Here is a 20479-nt window from a genome sequence, read left to right as displayed (position 1 = left end):
CTCGATCACTGTCACCTTCCAATGCCTTACACTTGTTTTCGTTTCTTCTTAGCACTTGTTTGTGAGCGCATTGTCTGGCTCACTCACAGGCTCTATGTTATAGATCATTTCATTTTTTTCATTAGTGTAGTAACTTGATTTTGTTCCCCACTCTCTCGCACTGCCTGAAGTCTAGGAGACATTCATTAAATGTTTGTTGAATGAATGATTAAAAGAATGTCATAACTGTAATTGTTTCATTGATTTGCTCATTCGTTTCCCACATCTCCCCCACGTGAAGGTAATCTCCATGAAGACTGGGATCGTGTCCATTTTGTTCTCTACAATATCCCGCAAGCTTTGGACAGAGCTGTGAAAGTAACAAGTGCAAAGCGATGTTAAAGGAAAGAGAGGGGTTCCACTAAACTGGCTGAGGGGCTAAGCGAGGCTTTGCAGATAAAACGATCTCTAAACTGGAAACGAAACAGAAACTATAAGAAGGATAAGATTTCACAGAGAAAATCTCGCGAGGTGTTGGGCAGTCAAGATGGCTCTGGCATTGGCCGCCACACTTAATATGGCGACCAGGGCGCGTTCCGGGAGGAATTCACGCGAGAGTTGCATCACAGCCATGGTCAGTGAATCGAGCCGGGGGTGTGGAGCCGCCAAGATGGAGCCGGCAGCCGGCACTCCCGGCCCGCTGATCATGAACAACAAGCAGCCTCAGCCGCCGCCGCCTCCGCCGCCTGCAACCGCGCAGCCTCCACCTGGGGCACCGCGGACCGCCGGAGGCCTCCTGCCTGGTGGCAAAGCCCGAGAGTTCAACCGCAACCAGCGAAAAGACTCGGAGGTCAGGAGCTTCGGGGGGCGAGGCTAGCACCAGGCGGGCGGCGGCGGTGGACCCCGACCCCACTTCGGGGCCGCTTTCGGGTCCAGGCTGGGTTTCCTGGAGGGTTCGGCAGGGGAGTTGTCATTTACAGCGAAAGGAGCTGGAAGCAAGGCAGGCATTCCCGGGGGTCGGAGGCGTGAAGCTGGGGTCCCCGCCCCGAGCTCTGCCGACCGGGAGAACCTCCCGGAGCCCGTGTCGCCTTTTCTGAGGCCCGGGCTGTGGGCGCGGCCTCTGGGCCCCAGCCCCTCGGAAGTCCGCCCCCTGCCCCATTTCTCGGGTGAAGAGTCAGTGATCTGCGTGCGCTCTAGAGGGCGGGGCGGCTACACCCCAGACCCCCTAATCATCTCCAGTTTCTGGTCCTGTAGGTTCCGCGGCGCACGGTGGAGGGCGTGTGTGGGCTGGGAAGGGACTGGCGAGGGTTGGGAAGGCACCTCAGAGAAGGACTGAGCTAATTAATTAGCACTAATAGTATCAATACTACGCGCCTGTAGGTCGCGATGGTTGGAAAGGGGAACAGTCTTATTCTGCTCTGAGCTTAGCCACTGCAGATTCAGGCCACGGTTAGACAGTGCCCGGTGGTTGGTGTGCCCAGTCCGCCCGATGCTGAACTGTTAAAGATCAGAAATAACTTAAACAGGCGTTGGGGCTCAACATCTCTCTTCTTTCGTTAGTGGGCTGTTCCTCCCATTCCGGAGACACCGTAGTCTGGAGCTGACTAGTCACCTCACCCCGAGTTAAAGCATTACTCCCACTGCATTCCATTGTAGAATTCATGAATGAAGACACACACGGTAGCAGCGTTTTAGGGCTTCTTAATCAGCATGTTCCCAGAGCACTTACTAGGAAATTTCTTTCACCTGAGGCTGATTAGCAGTCAGGTGCTTATTAATGAGAAGGCATTTTTTCTTGTCCAGATATAATGTATCAGGTCATACCAGAGTGATGATGCTGTCTTTAGACACCTGAAATCAGTACCTCTCAAGCTCTTGGTTTTTGTTGGCAAGAACAAACATCTGGTCAGACATCAAAATTTGACAAGTTCCAGTCAGATACACTTTGAGCTTGAAGTGAATTATTTGAAAAAGCAATGAAACCGACCTTTTAGGAGCCCTTGCATGATGGGCTGATTGCACATCAGTGGTGACTTCTTAATAATTTTTCAAGTATGGAGGATTTTTAAAGTGGTAGGGGTGAATCCAGTTTCATCATCAGAAGCATCATAGTTGTTAAATAGTTAACAATTTTCCTAAGTGTTTCCATTAAATGTGCTTTCTACCCTTTAATTTCTATATAGATTGAACACATGGAAGGTCATTCAGTGAACACATTTAAGCTGAGAGACCTGTCAAAATCTATTTTCTTAGAAATACTGATAACAGCTCTCTTTTGAGTCAAAGCTGAAATCAGTCGGCTGGGAGCCTGAGGCATGCCTGCAGAACAGGGAGGCAGGTGTTTGATGAGAGCCCACTGTGTGCCACATCATTTTGATTAGTCCTTAAAAAACCTTCAAGATAGATTTTTGTCATGCTCATTGCATAAATGAAGAAACTGAAGCTCAGGAACTTATGAAACTGTGCAGTCTGTTGCCTCTGAATAAGAAGTAGAGTTATTTATGTTATTCATGTTTGAGGGTATGTTATGTCATTTTGTGGGTGGTCATTGTCTTCCCAAGTAGATTGTAATTAAGCTGAGGACTGCCTTTTTCTTCACCTCTTCTCTTTTCCCAGAACAGGGCTTCCCAGATGGTGTGTTCTCAGTACTCACATATTTCCAGCAGTCAAAAGATTCTTTGCCATAATCTCTCCTATGTGTGGGAGGGAAGCCATTTCTGTTCAGCTGCTGCCTTCTGTGTCAGTTCTTGCTGAAATTTGAGAGAAAGGCAGGAAGACTGAGGGTGTCAATACTTATTTTGTACTGAGCTGTTGATAGCCCACTAGCCAGAAAGAAACAAGGCTTCTAAAATCTTCGTACCATGTGGAATGATCATTTTACTGCATGGAACACATGGAAGCTTTAGTGTTCATTTATCCAACAAGTACTTATTTGAGTATACGCTGTTCATTCGGTCATTCATGCCAAGTACTGTGCTGAGCATTGTGAAATCATTGGTGAGAATGGACACGAAACAGATGCACAGGTGCACGTATAATTACTAGTTATGGTAAGTGACATGAAGGAGTAGTGCAAGGTACTCTGAGAAGGCTTGGTAGGGAGAGCCAAACTAACCCAGAAGACAAAAACGTTGAGATAAAACGTCAGAAAAGTGAAGGCAGTGATGTCCTATAACACAGTGGTGTCTCTGGAAGCATGTGTGTTTGTTCCTTTGGAAAACACTCACGGTGATCTTTTATATAACCCTTTTTTTCTCAACAGGGCTATTCTGAGTCTCCTGACCTGGAGTTTGAGTATGCTGACACAGACAAGTGGGCTGCAGAACTCTCAGGTAAGGCAGAGGCCTTCTATTACTTGGTCTTTAATAAAATTGAGAGTGAGTGTCATTTTGGAGTTCATTTTATCTCCTAGTTAGTACTAGTAATGATATGTATATATGAAACTTATTATTAGATTCAAGCCCTTCATATCTCATAACTTTGACTTGTCCTTTACTTTTATGAAACATCTCCGCATGGTCAGCTCAATTGGCTGTGGCCCAGTCCCACTGTGGACATTGATGTTCTTTGGCCATACACAATCCCCCTGACAGTGGTCTCTCCTCGAACAAGGAGTCCTGAGGAATGCCAGTGAGTGGGTCTATCTCTGTGTCCATCTGTTGTTGCCACTGCTGCTCATGTATAGTATGCAGTCAGCCTGAGCTGCTTCTCAAGCCTCCATAGTACAGGCCCTGTTCTCATGCCACTTGAGAGAGACATGTTCATGGTGGCAGTTAGCCTTTGGCATAGCATGGTGGGATCAATGCTCATTGGACTGGAAATGCCAGGCTTTATGCCTAGCTGGCATCTGGTTACTGGCCGCAAGGGTAGTCAGCATTCCATTGTGCACATTAGAGCACTGAGACCCCCTTAGTAATTAGATAGCATCATCCAGGAGTCACTATGACTCAGGGACAGAGTTGGGCCTGGAGGCAAACACCTCACCTTCTCTGCTACTTGTGGCCCTGCTATGGGACATCGACATGGAGATGATGACCTTTTTTCTTGACAGAGCTCTATAGCTACACGGAAGGACCAGAATTCCTGATGAATCGAAAATGCTTTGAGGAGGACTTTCGGATGCATGGTGAGACGATTCCCCTCCTTCTTGGCTCCTTTCACCCTGCATCCTGAGAGCTACAGGTTTCTCTTAGTCATCTGAATGACCTCAGTCATCCTGGAGTGGCCTAAAAAGCCTGCTGAACCATGGTTATTCAAGGCTGGATGTGACATGTAGGGTGGGCTTGCAGGTACTCTGGTGGGGGCTTTTCAGAAGTGTGTATCATGGGGGAAGCTTTATGTAATTAAAATTGCACCCAAAATAGCAGTATTTCAACCACACTTCAAATTCATGGGGCAGTGGTGTGACCTCCTCCCTTATGTAAGGAGTAATTTATCTTTCTGAGCTTCTGGTCCTGTGGCAGTCCTGAATTTGATGGGTTAATATGGTATCTGTTCCATTGGGAGGATTTTTCTGGGCTCCAGTCTAAGCAGTCTCTCTCTTGGCAGTGACAGATAAAAAGTGGACCGAGCTGGACACCAACCAGCACCGCACCCACGCCATGAGGCTCCTGGATGGCTTGGAGGTCACTGCCAGGGAGAAGAGGCTCAAGGTGGCTCGGGCGATTCTCTATGTTGCCCAAGGTACTGAGTGGACACCCAGAGACCCCCGACACCAGCTTCAGTGATGCTGCCCAGTCAGATGCGGGCAGGGGCGCAGCGAGCCGTGCCCTGTGTCTGCTGCCCGGTCAGATGCGGGCAGGGGCACAGCGAGCCGTGCCCTGTGTCTGCTGCCCGGTCAGATGCGGGCAGGGACGCGACGAGCCGTGCCCTGTGTCTGCTGCCCGGTCAGATGCGGGCAGGGACGCAGCGAGCCGTGCCCTGTGTCTGCTGCCCGGTCAGATGCGGGCAGGGATGCAGTGAGCCGTGCCCTGTGTCTGCAGGCACCTTTGGGGAGTGCAGCTCAGAGGCTGAGGTTCAGTCCTGGATGCGCTACAACACCTTTCTGCTCTTGGAGGTGGGCACCTTCAACGCTCTGGTGGAGCTTCTGAACATGGAAATAGAGTGAGTTCTTCTTAGGGGCTCAAGTGGGGGAAGGGGGGCAGAGGGGCAGAGCTTGCAGAACTAAGCAGTTTTGAGTGGGTTAAATGGGCCACGTGGGGCTCTGTTCTGACCAGCCAGCTTGAATAATAGGCGAGATGCTGACCCAAACCTCGAAGACCAATGAGGGGCCCACAGCTCGCTAACACCAAAGAGCTCATTAGACAGTGCAGCTCCTGCCGACCTACAGTGCTCCTCCAGAAAAAGATAAAGGTCTCTCACTGTGAACCTGCGTACTGCCTTGAGTTTCCCCTGAGCAGGAGACCGGGCACAAGGCTGGCACATGGGCTCAAACAGCACCTGCTCTGGCCTTCGTCTCCACTAGTCCTTTGTCTGGTGGACACGCCAGCTGCTGCTCATCTAAGGAAAACACCATCAGTAGTAAAAGCACTCCTTGGGTGCTTGCATGTCCCAGGCATTGTTCTAAGGACACTATACGTACTAATTCATTAATAACATAGCTGCTGTTACCGTCCCCATCTTGCAGATGGGGAATCTATGGCATGGAGAAATTGAGTGTCCAAGGGCACATGGCTAGGCAGTGTTAGAGCCACGATTCCAACCTTGGCAGTCTGGTTCAGGGCCTGAGTTTTTGCCCGCTGGGTCCTGTGGGCTCTTGTGAGTCTAAGTGCATCGCATAGGGTTTTATCACCTTGTTGGGCAGCACTTGTTGGGGGAACCACTTCTCTTCCTCCTGGGGGAAGGCACTGACTCTCACATCTCTCCCACAGCAACAGTGCTGCCTGCAGCAGTGCGGTGAGGAAGCCAGCCATCTCTCTGGCGGACAGCACAGACCTGAGGTGAGGCGAGCAGCACCCCTGGGCTCCCTGAGCGATAGCCGGAGAAGGAGGGCGGGGCAGGCAGGGGCTCCGGGTTTCCTCGCTGTGTGTGCTGTTCTTCTGCACGTGCTAATCTGCGGATGTGATGGGCTTGGTGTATGATGAGCAGGCCCTACTGAGGGCTCCCTGAGTGGGCCCTGGGATGAGACCCCCAGAGGAAATCAGGGTGGAGCCACTTAGTATAAGTGTGGCCTCCTGCCCATGCTGCTGCCCAGAAGCTTGGTGGAGTAGCTTTTTGTATTGGGATGAAGCATGCGAAGTGGCTCCTTGTGTCAGCCATGTACAACCTGTGCTTTTCAAGCACAGCTTGCCCATCTGCATGGGGTTAGTCCTGACGACGTCAGGATGTTTCCTGGCTGTGTCCCAAGTTTCAGTTCAGTTCAGTTCAGTCGCCCAGTCGTGTCCGACTCTGCAACCCCATGAATCACAGCACGCCAGGCCTCCCTGTCCATCATCAACACCTGGAGTTCACTTAGACTCATGTCCATCGAGTCAGTGATGCCATCCAGCCATCTCATCCTCTGTCGTCCCCTTCTCCTCCTGCCCCCAATTCCCTCCCAGCATCAGAGTCTTTTCCAATGAGTCAACTCTTTGCATGAGGTGGCCAAAGTGCTGGAGTTTCAGCTTCAGCATCATTCCCTCCAAAGAAATCCCAGGGCTGATCTCCTTCAGAATGGACTGGTTGGATCTCCTTGCAGTCCAAGGGACTCTCAAGAGTCTTCTCCAACACCACAGTTCAAAAGCATCAATTCTTCGGCGCTCAGCCTTCTTCACAGTCCAACTCTCACACCCATACATGACCACAGGAAAAACCATAGCCTTGACTAGACGGACCTTCGTTGGCAAAGTAATGTCTCTGCTTTTCAATATGCTATCTAAGTTGGACATAACTTTCCTTCCAAGGAGTAAGCGTCTTTTAATTTCATGGCTGCAGTCACCATCTGCAGTGATTTTGAAGCCCCAAAAAATAAAGTCTGACACTGTTTCCACTTCGCCATCTATTTCCCATGAAGTGATGGGACTGGATGCCATGATCTTCGTTTTCTGAATGTTGAACTTTAAGCCAACTTTTTCACTCTCCACTTTCACTTTCATCAAGAGGCTTTTAGTTCCTCTTCGATTTCTGCCATAAGGGTGGTGTCATCTGCATATCTGAGGTTATTGATATTTCTCCCGGCAATCTTGATTCCAGCTGTGCTTCTTCCAGCCCAGTGTTTCTCATGATGTACTCTGCATATAAGTTAAATAAGCAGGGTGATAATATACAGTCTTGACGGACTCCTTTTCCTATTTGGAACCAGTCTGTTGTTCCATGTCCAGTTCTAACTGTTGCTTCCTGACCTGCATACAGATTTCTCAAGAGGCAGATCAGGTGGTCTGGTATTCCCATCTCTTTCTGAATTTTCCACAGTTTATTGTGATCCACACAGTCAAAGGATTTGGCATAGTCAGTAAAGCAGAAATAGATGTTTTTCTGGAACTCTCTTGCTTTTTCCATGATCCAGCAGATGTTAACAATTTGATCTCTGGTTCCTCTGCCTTTTCTAAAACCAGCTTGAACATCAGGAAGTTCACGGTTCACGTATTGCTGAGTCCTGGCTTGGAGAATTTTGAACATTACTTTACTAGCGTGTGAGATGAGTGCAATTGTGCGGTAGTTTGAGCATTCTTTGGCATTGCCTTTCCTTGGGATTGGAATGAAAACTGACCTTCTCCAGTCCTGTGGCCACTGCTGAGTTTTCCAAATTTGCTGGCATATTGAGTGCAGCACTTTGACAGCATCATCTTTCAGGATTTGAAATAGCTCAACTGGAATTCCATCACCTCCACTAGCTTTGTTGGTAGTGATGCTTTCTAAGGCCCACTTGACTTCACATTCAGGATGTCTAGCTCTAGATGAGTGATTACACCATTGTGATTAGCAGCTGCTAAACAGAAAGATTACCTTTCCATTTTTGTGAGGATTAGAATCCACCTCTTTTTGTGAATTTGGAAGTTTTCAGATTAGATGCTGGTGACGTTCCCTACCGTAGTTAGGGTCCCTGGCCATCATCCTGCTCGCTCCTGTTTCTACTCCATCACAGGGTAAACATTTGCTTGTTCTCACCTTGACCATCCTCTGCTTTGTCTGATCCAACACCCACTTCCGCAGCTCACTCCTGCCTCTGTGTTTTTCTCATTCCAGGAAGCTTAGGGTAGTAAATGCTTTGGGCCATTCTTGCTCATGTCTGGATATCCATTCAGTAGCCATTTATTAAGCATCTGCTTTGAGTAAGCACTCATACCCTAGAAACACAGAATAGAAGGTCTGGTCCCAACCTTAGCACCAAGGACAAAGAAGGAAACATCACAGGTGTTTTGTGGGACTGAGTTTTCAGTTTTTCTACCTTACAGTCCCCACAGCCCTACGTCTACCCCCGCCCCAGCCAGCCTTTGTGTGCAGGCTTTTCTCATGTCAGGTGGGATGTGAGGAAACCAGGGTGCTCCCTTGATCCCCCATCTTGCCCCCTTATGAGCTGCCTCTTACTCCCAGGGTCTTGCTCAACATCATGTACCTGATTGTGGAGACCGTTCACCAGGAGTGTGAGGGTGATAAGGCTGAGTGGAGGACGATGCGACAGACCTTCAGGGCTGAGCTGGGTAGGACTCTGGGGGCCCTGGCTGGAGGCCCTCCTGGGAACAGAGGCTGGAGGGCTTTGGGAGGGTCCTGTTGCTGCCGGTGGTCCTGATACCTTGGTGTCCCCCAGGTTCCCCGCTGTACAACAATGAGCCATTTGCCATCATGCTGTTTGGGATGGTGACCAAATTTTGCAGTGGCCATGCGCCTCACTTCCCCATGAAAAAGGTTCTTTTGCTGCTCTGGAAGACAGTGTTGGTGAGCACTTCCTTGAAGGGGAACTCAGGTGCTAGGGGACAGGGGAGGAGGGAGACTTTCACTGTGTATCCTTTTGGATATTGAATTGTATGAATACATAACTGCTTTAGTTGAAAAAAAAAAAAACTCTGAAAGAAGGGTCCTGAAAGGAAATGACAAAAAAAGTGTCACTTTGGGCTCACAGCAGCCTAAGAGGACTTGTGTTTGAATCAGAATAGGTGGTTGGTTCCCTGGTTCCTGGAAACTGTTTTCTGCAATCATGGAACACCTTCTCCCCAGACAGGCTGCTCTTGAACCTGGAGCTTGTAAAATGATTCGAGGCAAGATTAAAGCTGGTGTAAAGGGCCCCTCAGTCAGATGTCACTGGAAAGAAGAAAGGGTGAGCCCTGAGCCTGCATTATCCTCAGGGTATGGTGGCTTACTTTCTAGGTAGGGAAGGATTGGGTCCAGGAGAGTAGGCTGGCCATCACCCTTAGCTTGGGGGCCATGCTCAGTAGCCAGACCCATACCAGACCAGGAGCCCTTTTTTCTGGGAGGACAGAGGAGCTGGAGTCTGTACTCTTGCTCTCCCTGGGCCTCACCTTCCCATCTTCCATAATAGGCCAACTCTGCAGAGCGAGCTCAGTGAGTTTAGGCCCCTTCAGAGTGGTCTACACATTGCATCTTGGCCAGAAGCCTGTTGGTTGCCTGTGAAGCCTCATTGAAGCCAGAGTGGAAAGCAATTGAATTGCTCAGAAACAGTGAAATGAAGCAGCTTAAAATCATTGAGCTCTACTGGGGTTTTACTTCTAGAGGGCTGTTTAGATGAAGTTTTTTTTTTGTTTTTTGTTTTCTTAATGAGCATCCAGCAATATATTCCCAATTTAAGTTTGAAAGACTAGCATGTACAGCATTTGAAGCATTTGAGTGTCACCTACTTTTCTAGGAACTTAAAGGGTTAAGCTCTTCAGGCAGCTTTGTTGTTACTTGATGAGTCTGTGGGCCGCACAGAGCCACGTGTGCTTCTGCGCCAGGCTTTGTCAGCCTATGTGTCTCTCCTCCTTGACCCCCCTTTCTCCTCTCCCATGATGATGTCACTTGCTTCTCTTGGAGGTGGGCTAAGTCCCTTGTTCAGAGGCTGTGTCGTCTCTGTAAAGACGTGGTGTCACAGATACTTTCGAGCCTGACACAGACAGGGACTGGCTTATGGACATGTTGACCTGGCTCCACACCTGTCTGATGCAGTGCACTCTGGGCGGCTTTGAGGAGCTGCAGAGCATGAAGGCCGAGAAGCGCGCCATCCTGGGGCTCCCCCCGCTGCCTGAGGACAGCATCAAGGTCATCCGCAACATGAGGGCTGCCTCACCCCCGGCCTCTGCCTCTGACCTGATTGAGCAGCAGCAGAAACGGGGCCGTCGGGAGCACAAGGTGAGGGCGACAAGGTCCCCATGACTCCTGAGGGTTCTCAGGGTGCACAGGTGCAGTGGCATGGTCTCTGGATGAGCCCCAGGTTATTGCAGGTCCCCTCTGATCAGCGTCAGTGTGCATGCCTTTAGAGCAGGGACACTGTCCCCAGCCCAGGGGCCAGGATCTAGTGGGCACTTAGGACGTGGCACTTCTGAGGGACTCTGGGGCAAGAACTGATTGGTCACTTGGGCCCGAGACCATGACTTGCTCTCAGGTTTTTCCACTGCTCCTGGCTCTCTTCCTACCACCTTTCTACGTAATTGCCTCTCCAGCCTCCATGCCCCTTTCTTGTTCGTTGGTTGGCTCTTGTCTGACCTCCCTTCCTCTGCTTTCAGGCACTCATAAAGCAGGACAACTTGGATGCCTTCAACGAGCGGGATCCCTACAAGGCTGATGACTCTCGAGAGGAGGAGGAGGAGAATGATGACGACAACAGTCTGGAGGGGGAGACGTTCCCCCTTGAGCGGGATGAGGTCATGCCTCCCCCACTGCAGCACCCCCAGACCGACAGGCTGACCTGCCCAAAGGGGCTCCCGTGGGCTCCCAAGGTCAGGTGAGTCTCAGACCTCCCGAACGCTCTTCACTCCTGAAACCAGAGTCATCATTCCCGCAGGCCTGGCATCTGGCCTGAGTTGTCACATGAGGTCCTGTGCAAGGCCAGGATGTCCTTGGCCTTGGGATGAGCCTCTTTTGAAGTACCCAGTGCTGGCCCTGGGGGGTCAGGGTGCTGGCCTGGCACAAAGAGGCCCTTACATGGCTCTCAAGTCAGTAATGTGTATTAGCTCTTGGTTAGATGCGATACTAGTGAAAGGAATTACGAAAAAGATTAAAACAAGGACATTTAAGTAAACCCATCTCCACTCTCCCAGGGGTTGTGTATGATATTTGACAGAAAATTATAGATTAAGGAAGAACTTCTTTAGAACCATAATTAAGATGCTTGAGATACATGTGTGTGAATCTATGGATTTGAAGGTTCCTGTATGCATATAAATGTAATCTGTTTAAAAGGGCATCAACTTAAGAAATAGATGAACATGGGAAAGGGTATAGAAGTCATTTTCTTGATCTAAGTAAAGCCCCAGTTTTCAGTGATCTGTGATGGGAATACAGAACAAGTCATCAGAAAATGCAAGCTAGCCTAATGGTCTGAGACAGGACAATATGACTCATATGAAAAAATGAGTAGTTTACAGCTGTAATTGGAAATTTCAAAAATATCTGAGAAATTCTGTTGACAGACTTGTTATTAACATCAAGTACACTTGAATAAAGTACGCTTTTAAGTTTGATGTAGCACCTTAATTTTATGAATTAGTTACACTTAATATGTTTTCAGAGTATTGATCCAACAGCATTGTGAAGGACTTTAAAATAGTTTGAAGGTTTCAGTTCTTTCTTTTTTTTATTTTCTTTTTTCAAAAAGAAAAACAATTGTGGGAGACTTTTTCTTTTAGCTTCACAATTTCTGGACGTTTCGTGTTTTATTAACCATGATGCCTTGAGGTAACTTGTAAGAAAGCCGCAGTCTTTTCCTTTGGCAGAGAGAAAGACATTGAGATGTTCCTCGAGTCCAGCCGCAGCAAGTTCATAGGTTATACTCTGGGCAGGTGAGTATGATCTGAGTGCCTTTTAAAGAAAGGTAGTGGGAAGGTCACCCTCCCGGCCTCAGGTGTTTGAGGACCCAGACCTAACACAGGGCCTTTGTTCTCCAGTGACACGAACACAGTGGTGGGGCTGCCCAGGCCAATCCACGAAAGCATCAAGACTCTGAAACAGGTAGGTGGCTTCAGGTAAGCTTTTGGCCTAGTTTGGTCCCAAGTGAGTAAAGTGAGACCAGCCTGTTGGCAGAAGCTGTTTTAGACTTCTGTCTGCCTGAAGGAACCAGGGGTGGAGGAATAGGTGGACAGTGGCAGTATCCTTGAAAACACTTTTTCATACATTTTATTTATTTTAACTGAGCTTTTTTTATTGGATACTTACTGGGGTACCCATTAAAGATTATATTAACTGACAGTTGGCGTTTTAAGGGGCTTAGGAAATAGCCTCCGTTTTCCTTGCCCAAGTTCAGGGAGTTGAGTTAGAGGAGTAGGCAGATGGAGATTCAGATGCCAGCTTCATTGCCGATGGAGTGCTGTGAGAGCACAGCTGCGGGAGGTGTCCTGACACCTCCCTTCCAGAGTTGGGCAGACTCGCCCACCCAGACCAGAGTGGGCTGGAGCCCTGCTCAGCCCAGCAAGGATCAGAAGAGTGTACAGGCTTTCTTTTTCCTTAAGAGAGAAGAGAAAGAGGTGGAGCTGAGACTGTCCTGTTCCTCCTCCCATACTGGCCAGTCAGGAAGGGGAGGAGTGAGTTGGGGGGCGGCGGGGAGAGACCAGGGTGTTTGGTACACACGTGTCCCTCCAATGGGAGGAAACAGCACAATGAGGAAGAGGTGTATCTCCTAAGAGCGTATCTGGAATATAAATGTTCATATATTTTTGAAAAATATTTTTGAAATTTGTAGTACTAGGTGGGCCTCATGCAGCTAGGCTTTTTGAGTATTTGAGTACTTGATTCTGAGTACTTGAGTCCTTGATTCTGCTTTTAAGTTTCCTCCTATAGCTGTAGCTATCTGAAAGTCCCCTTCTCTCCTTTAATTTTCCTTTTTTCCCCCTAACCTGTTCTGTGCTTTTTTTATTCTGGTTTTAAGAGATAGGTGCCCACTTAGAAAAATATTTTGGGTTTGGGTTTTAGTTCAGGATCTCTGTGGCGACTTAGCCCTCTTTGAGAAGATGACGTTTGAAGAAAATTGCATGGGGCCTTTCCCAGGTGTGGGCGTTTGGCCAGAGTGCAGGCTGTTTGCCCTAATGCCTCTTTCCCTCTCTTTGCAGCACAAGTACACGTCGATTGCAGAGGTCCAGGCACAGATGGAGGAGGAGTACCTTCGCTCTCCTCTCTCAGGGGTGAGTTGGGAGCCTTCCTCAGCTCACAGGATCCCAGCCGTTCGCAGCACTGTATGGGCCTAGGCTGCAGAGTACCCTGGCCTGCCCTCCCACAGCTCCCAGTCTAGCTCCTGCTGCAGGGCTGCTGCGTGTCGGGTGCAGGGGTAAGAGCACAGACCTGGGCCCGCCACCTGCCTCGGAGTCCCAGCTCCACCCTTGGTGGATGGGGACTTAGGCAAGGTACTCGATCTCCTTCTGCTTTCCCTTCCTCGCCTGTTAAATGGAAATAACAATAGTACTTTCTTCATAGAGTTGTAGGAAGGATTCATTGTGTCTTTACAAGTGAAGTACCTGGCACATTTTGTTATTGAAAGTTTGTGATCATCATCAGCATTGTCGTTTACGTCCATACTTAGAGATTCTCCTCCAGCCAGCTAGCAGGCTGGCTCGGGAGAGCATTGTTGGGACCAGGCTTTGTATCAGTGCCCCTTGTACCCATTGTATTGAAAGGGAGAAGAGGAAGTTGAACAGGTGCCTGCAGAAACTCTGTACCAAGGCTTGCTCCCCAGCCTGCCACAGTACATGGTGAGTGCGCGCCTCCTGAGAGCTCTGCCTGCCATGGGGTCACCGCCCCACAACATAGGCCTTGAGAGCATGCCCACCGGTGTCCTTGAGTGCCTCCTTTTGCCCCGTAAGCACCTCTAAAAGCACTGCCTCTCAGGAGTCTGTGCTGCCTGGGGCCCTCTCAGCCACGCTGTGTGAATGTCTGCTCCTTGCCAGATAGCGCTACTGAAGATCCTGCTGGCCGCAGCTCCCACCTCGAAGGCCAAAACAGACTCAATCAACATCCTAGCTGACGTCCTGCCTGAGGAGATGCCGTGAGTGTCAAGTCTTGAGTGTTGAGGATGTACAGAAAGGGGACGTGTTTGCCTTTCAGTCCACTGTTGCTGGGTGCTGGTGGTTCTTGGTTTTGTTGTTGCTGCTGCTATGTTGGCTCAGCTTCTCTGCAGATTAACTTCAGGGTATTCCTGGTTTAGAAGAAAGAAAATGTACTGGGTAAAATATTTAGTTTTATTGCTTGTGAGGACACTTTCATCTAGTTGGCCTGGATTCTAGTGTAGACTCTGCGACTGAGTGAATTGGAGAAGTCACTTCCTCTTCCTCCTCTGTTAAATGATTAGGACATTCAGGATATACAGTTTTAGCTTCTGCACAAAAATCAGCCATTGGAGCTGGGTGTATATTCCTTACTATTCACCAGTGAACTGGCATGAAAAATATTTTTGAATGTCTCAGGGTGATAGTGAAATCTTTAGGGGTTCTTCCTCCCTGGGGCCCTGACCTCATCTTTTTGATGTGAGAGTACAAACTCAGATCACGTTCTACTTTGAGAAGGACCTGGGCACCTGATCTCCTGCCTGCCTGCCAGGACTGCCCAGCTCTGAGCCTAACTCCCTGGTGGGCTGGCCACTTGGGTCCAGTGGTGACAGCCAGCGAGGGAGTAGGAGGGTTGGCTGACACCAAAGGGGATGTCAGAGAACGCCAGGCCACCTGACAGAAAAAGGGTTCCAGACTCAAGTATTAAATCTTCTCTTATAAAGAGTTATAGTTAACTCCTTAATTAAGAACTTAACTCCTAAATTAAGAAACTGATTTAAGTAAATACTTCCTAAATTTATCTGACTCAGAATCCCTTTTCCCCATAACAAGAGCCATCTCAATATACTGGTATTCCAGCAGAACATGCTCTGAGAAACACAAGTGCGTATGGTGGCAGAAGCCTAAGGAAGATCTTGAGATGAGAAGTTCATTTTTGGAGGAAAAGCAGGGAAATAGGCTAAGAATATGTTTGGGGCATCAGAAGGAAGAAGTCAGTTGTACTGAGCTAGATTGCTTGGGAGGTGGGTGGGAGGAGCCGGGCCTAACCTCTGAGATGTCCATAGGGTGGAGGGTTAGGTGGGAGCTCTGCCCCGAGAAGGCTCAGGAGTCCTGTGTCCTGGGAGCGCCAGGCAGGAGGTGCTGCACGTGCTGGGGGCTCACCGGGGGTTGTGCTTCCAGCACCACAGTGCTGCAGAGCATGAAGCTGGGAGTGGATGTGAACCGCCACAAAGAGGTCATCGTTAAGGCCATTTCTGCCGTCCTGCTGCTGTTGCTGAAGCACTTCAAGCTGAACCACGTCTATCAGGTATCTATAGCCCCTTCCTTCTGTCCACGGGGCCAGGGCCTTGGGCAGTGCCGCTCCTCTGGCCCCAAAGAACGGAGGCTTGGCCTTCAAACCTCCCTGAGCTCTGCACAAATGTGCAGATAAACAGTCCTCCACGCGAGGCCTTTTATCACTAGAGAAAGGGTGAGATCCCAAGGGGCATGCTTATTTTTTCTCCTGTTGCTTTCAGTTTGAGTACATGGCCCAGCACCTGGTGTTTGCCAACTGCATCCCTTTGATCCTAAAGTTCTTCAATCAAAACATTATGTCCTACATCACTGCCAAGAACAGGTGATAAGGACCAGGGATCAGGAAGGGGTGGGTATGGCCAGATGGCAGGGCTCCTAGCTGGCCTCTTCCACTGAGCCCAGTCAGCATCCACAAGCTGGTGCTCTGCCAGATGTCAGGACCCAAAGATGAAAGAGATGTAGTCTGTAGAAAACGCCAGTTTGTCAAACCTGAGTCTGGCTAGTCTGGTGACAGGTGACTCAGTCTGTCTATGCCTGGGTGGGAGGTTCTCATCCTGGGCTCCAGTACTGCCCTCAGTCCTTCTGTGTCCCCCATTCTTTTGAGGAGCCTGGCGGGGCTGCCTGCGTGCTCCAGGAGCTCGGCCATGTGCACTGCGATGCCTTGTCTGCTCTTATCCCGCCCCATCACCTGGTGCCAGCTGTACTTGACACTGACTGTTTGTCACTGTGATACGCCACAAGCTGAGCTGTTAGCCAGACACAGTCTCCAGCAGGGGTTTGGTGTAAATTAATTGCCTTGAGAAATCTACCCCCAGCCCCAGGTTTGTTGCTGTGAGGGATAGCGTGCTCTCTCCACCCCTCACAAGATTACAAGCTTGTCTCTGGCTACAAAGGGGTCTTATGAGTGCTCTTGTAGGCGGTGTTTCCCTATCAGGGTAGTGCAGACAAGGTAGATTGCTGTTTCTGCTCCGGCAAGCCAGAGAGGAAAGCCAGAAGCCAGCGGCCGTTCCCCAGGCCCCAGCCCTTGCTCATGGTGGGTGCCTTGCTCTCTTGCCCCCTGCAGCATCTCTGTCCTGGACTACCCTCACTGCGTGGTGCACGAGCTGCCAGAGCTGACTGCCGAGAGTCTGGTGAGTAGCTGACCTCTGCCCCAGCGCTCCCTCTGAGTAAGGGCTGGACCGGAGAACCTGCCCCCTCACCTGGGGGAAAGGCGTCTTCACAGGTCAGCTCACTGTTGAGTGCCTGGCTTTTGAAGCACTGACATCGCATAGGAGGACCAGGGAGGGGACCTTGTAGGAACATTTGGATTTAGAAATTATTTTGTCAGGACTGTGGTCTTCAGGGGCTGCTGACCCAGAGCTCACCTGGTCGAGTTGTTTCCTTCTCCCCTCGCTGGAACTCTGGGGCCACAGCTCTGAGGGAGCCTGGGTGCCCCAGGTAGTGGGGGCTGAGGCCAGAGCCCCCAATGTCATGCTCCACATTGCCTGCAGGAAGATTCTCGGGATCACCCCCTACCCTTTGCCAGCTTCTGGGATGGCATTCCCCCAGGCTGAGGAGAGGAGAGGGTTCCTGGTGCCCACGTGGAGTGACCCAGCAGTGCTGAGGTCATATATGGGAGGGCCTGGGAAACTGTGGGGCGCCTGCCGCTGTGCAGGGGACAATGGTTCCTGGGTTTTCCCTGCAGGAAGCAGGTGACAATAACCAGTTTTGCTGGAGAAACCTCTTTTCTTGTATTAATCTGCTTCGGATCTTGAACAAGCTGACAAAATGGAAGCATTCAAGGACGATGGTGAGTCAGCACAGCCAGCAGGCATGAGTCCCAGAGCTTAAACCAGAGTGCCACACACCATCCTGTCCCCTTCACATGGGGGCAGAGAGTCCCCAGGGTTGCTGGAGCAGCCACATCTTCCTCACCTAACTCTCCTGTAGCCACATCCTTACATGTTGAGGGCGGATCCCTGGTTCCTTGATGAGTTGAACTGGAAGCAGCACAGTCATGCACTGAGACAAATTCACGTGTAATACAGAAGGAATTTTGTATAGCCTCCTAATCTCCACCGGTAACATAACCAGGGTTCTGAGAATTGTCTTAACTCTGTGGATGCCTCGGGTGGGGAGGCCCACTAACCCCCTGAAATCGTATGTACCTGCACATAAGGATACTTCGGGTGGTGGAATCCGTAGCTTTCTTCAAATTCCAGAATGACCCATACTTGGGCGACCAACCGTCCAGGTTTGCCTGGGACTTGCCTAGTTTTAGCCAGGAGACTTTAGTCTAAGTCATATGTCCCAAGAAACTCTTCAGTCTGAGGAAGACTGCGACACTTGGTCACCCTACCCAGATGATAGAGCAGGGTTCATTTCTGCCCTCAACACAGCCTCCCTCGTGCCCATTTCCAGATGCTGGTGGTGTTCAAGTCAGCCCCCATCCTGAAGCGGGCCCTGAAAGTGAAACAGGCCATGATGCAGCTGTATGTGCTGAAGCTGCTCAAGGTGCAGACCAAGTATCTGGGACGGCAGTGGCGAAAGAGCAACATGAAGACCATGTCTGCCATCTACCAGAAGGTGCGGCATCGGCTGAACGACGACTGGGCCTACGGCAACGGTGAGGCTCCGTGTGAGGCGAGGGAGGGGGGTGGGGGCAGGCGACAGCTCTCCCTTTGCTCTTAAGTTTCCCTCCGAGCAACCAACCTGGCAGTGCCCAGCTCCTGCTTCTGTAGCATCAGAGAGGGAAGCCCAGGAAGGACTTGGAGAAACTGCCAGGCTTCTGTCTGTGGTCATCCCTGCTCCTCTCTGTGCCTCCTCTTTCCTTTACCAGAAATTGTCACAAGACTTTCTCCGACCTCTCGTCCTTTCTCTCACCCCTGCAGCTGCCTTGGTTCTGGTCACCGAAATTCTCACAGCTCCTGATGGCTTCCCTGCCTCTAGTTCCTTTCCCTTCATCAGTGCCTCAGACTTTGCCCTACTGATATTTATAAAACCCAGATCCGGTGGTGGTATCTCTCTGAGTAAAATCCTTCTTTGACTTCTGATTTCCTGAAGAATTAGAGCCAAACTCTTAACGCATCAGGCCCACACATGGTTCCTCCCTGTCCTCTGTAATCTGTCCCACTTTCTCAGCCCAGCTTCCATCACACCGAGGGCTCTGAGCACCTTGGCCATCCTGTCCCGGACTTTTGTTCCCTCTCCTGGCAGGGTGCCTCCCTGTACCCCTCTGTATCTGCACGTGTTCCTCCCCTCCCACCTTGGCCTCCCTGGCAGAGTAGGTCTTCCTGGTACCCCCAAGCATGCTGCCGCACCCTTCGAATTCCTGACCACGGCCCCAGGGCCACGTGACTGCATCTGCACTCCCAACGCCCCGAATTTGTACAGAGCCAAGGTGGCCCGCAGCACCTGGTCGGGGATTTGAGAGAATAAGCAAAGGGGGCATGTCTGCAGGTTCCTGCCTCTAATCTGGGAGAGCCAGGGGGAATGTGACTTTCAGAGAAGTGTGTTGTACTCCTGGCTTTCCTTCAGCAGATCCACATAAACTGCTGTATAGCCTCTTTCTCCGTAGCTCTGGTGTTTCCCCTTTGACCTGACTTTCCTGTGTACCTAGGAAAGAAGTTCTGTAAGTCCTCCCGAGGGTTGGGCTTGGAGGTTTCCTGCTATTGGTTGACATTGAACAGTCCAAGCCCAAGCCTGTATGGCCCTGAGCTGCAGTGACCCCAAGGGGAGCTGCCACAAGGCTTTGGCTCTCAACATAAAATGTCCTCCTGCTTCATCGTAGATCTCGATGCCCGGCCTTGGGACTTCCAGGCAGAGGAGTGTGCCCTCCGTGCCAACATCGAGCGCTTCAACGCCCGGCGCTATGACCGGGCCCACAGCAACCCCGACTTTCTGCCTGTGGATAACTGCCTGCAAAGTGTCCTGGGCCAGCGGGTGGATCTCCCTGAGGACTTCCAGATGAACTATGACCTCTGGTTAGAAAGGGAGGTCTTCTCCAAGCCCATTTCCTGGGAAGAGCTGCTTCAGTGAGGCTCCTGGGTGGGAGGCTGAAAATGAAAGAAGGGGTGATCTCCAGGTACTCCAGGGGCTGTCCTGGTTCCTTGCTGCAGTGCTCCCTTCCTCCTCCAGGTGGCAGCACATCCCTACTGTGCCCTTCCAAGCCAGTGCTGGGCTGGTGGGCAAGTCTGGATCTGGCTTCTCTTTGATTCCCAGGGTCCTGCTCGGGAGTGGTCATCTCTCTGCTTGAGATCCTCTCTTCTTTCACTCTTCCTTGCCCTCCTCTCTTGGACACAGTTGGTTGCAGCTCCTTTGTCATTCCACTGAAGGCTGGAATGGGCTGGGAATGCACCATGTCTGAAGTTCAGGGGTCATGCTCACTCTTCTGAGACACAAATCCTTGGCATGTCAGCTTGCCAAAGAAGGAGGGCTTGGGATTAGAGCGGAATCTTGGCCTTGCTCTGGGGGTTTCTGATGTCATTCCAGCCTCTTGCTAGGTTTCATCCAGAAGCAATTGCAGAGGCTCTTGCCGCTGCCCCAGCACTTTGGTTTTGGATAGGGTTAGGGGAGAGGCAGCTTCCATGAATCGGAGGGGCTGTTTTTTTTTTCTTGGTGTGCAAGGTCTGTAAATATCTATATATAAATCTCTGTGTATTCTCGTGTCATGTTGAGGTTTTTAATGTGTTTGTGTATTCTGTTTACATTAAAAGGAAGCAAAACCAATGCCCATTGCCTTGTCTGCAGGAAACATGGCCCCTGAACATCTCCTCCAGGTCTAGAAAGTGGATTTTCTTGCCAGCATTGATAGATCACCCCCTTGTCCCTGCCAAACTGCCCACTTTTCCCATCTGAAGGAGAAGCAGAGGGGGAGTTGGTACTTAGCCCAAGTGTTCTTGCCCCAGTTAGTCTGGTTTTGCTCCAGGGCTTCCAGCCCCAGGGCTCAGGGTTGCTGAAGTGATAAGTTGTTTGCACCCCTCTGGGTTAGAGATAATTGCACTAGGAGCCCCAGGTTTTTCTGGCTCACACCCTTGAGCTGGCCTCAGCCAAACCAATTCCAGTACTAGGAGGGGAGGGGCCAGATCAGAGAAGGGGTCTGTCCTGGGCCCTCACTGGGCAGGTGC

The 20479-nt window shown here is 50.4% G+C and overlaps 1 protein-coding gene across 3 annotated transcripts; it reads left to right on the top strand.

Annotated features, from left to right (window-relative positions):
* Positions 1-612: 612 nt before the first annotated feature.
* STRIP1 (striatin interacting protein 1) lies at positions 613-20082 on the top strand. Of its 3 annotated transcripts, XM_027536244.1 has the most exons (21): positions 614-829; positions 3242-3311; positions 4031-4105; positions 4528-4662; positions 4962-5082; positions 5850-5918; positions 8491-8597; positions 8705-8832; positions 10057-10239; positions 10614-10831; positions 11823-11888; positions 11994-12057; positions 13152-13223; positions 13713-13787; positions 13983-14080; positions 15261-15387; positions 15596-15696; positions 16438-16504; positions 17059-17163; positions 17775-17979; positions 19144-20082. In XM_027536244.1, the coding sequence occupies exons 1-21, from the start codon at positions 650-652 to the stop codon at positions 19389-19391; spliced, it is 2514 nt and encodes an 837-aa protein (XP_027392045.1). In that variant the 5' UTR covers positions 614-649; the 3' UTR covers positions 19392-20082. The 3 variants fall into 3 exon arrangements, with proteins under 3 accessions (XP_027392047.1, XP_027392045.1, XP_027392046.1); XM_027536245.1 differs by lacking the exon at positions 17059-17163; XM_027536246.1 differs by lacking the exons at positions 15596-15696; positions 17059-17163 and having other exon boundaries at positions 613-829.
* The last annotated feature ends 397 nt before the right edge of the window (positions 20083-20479 follow it).

This window comes from Bos indicus x Bos taurus, chromosome 3 (genome assembly GCF_003369695.1).
Source record: "Bos indicus x Bos taurus breed Angus x Brahman F1 hybrid chromosome 3, Bos_hybrid_MaternalHap_v2.0, whole genome shotgun sequence".
NCBI lineage: Eukaryota > Metazoa > Chordata > Mammalia > Artiodactyla > Bovidae > Bos > Bos indicus x Bos taurus.
This window is presented reverse-complemented; position numbering and strand designations above follow the sequence as displayed.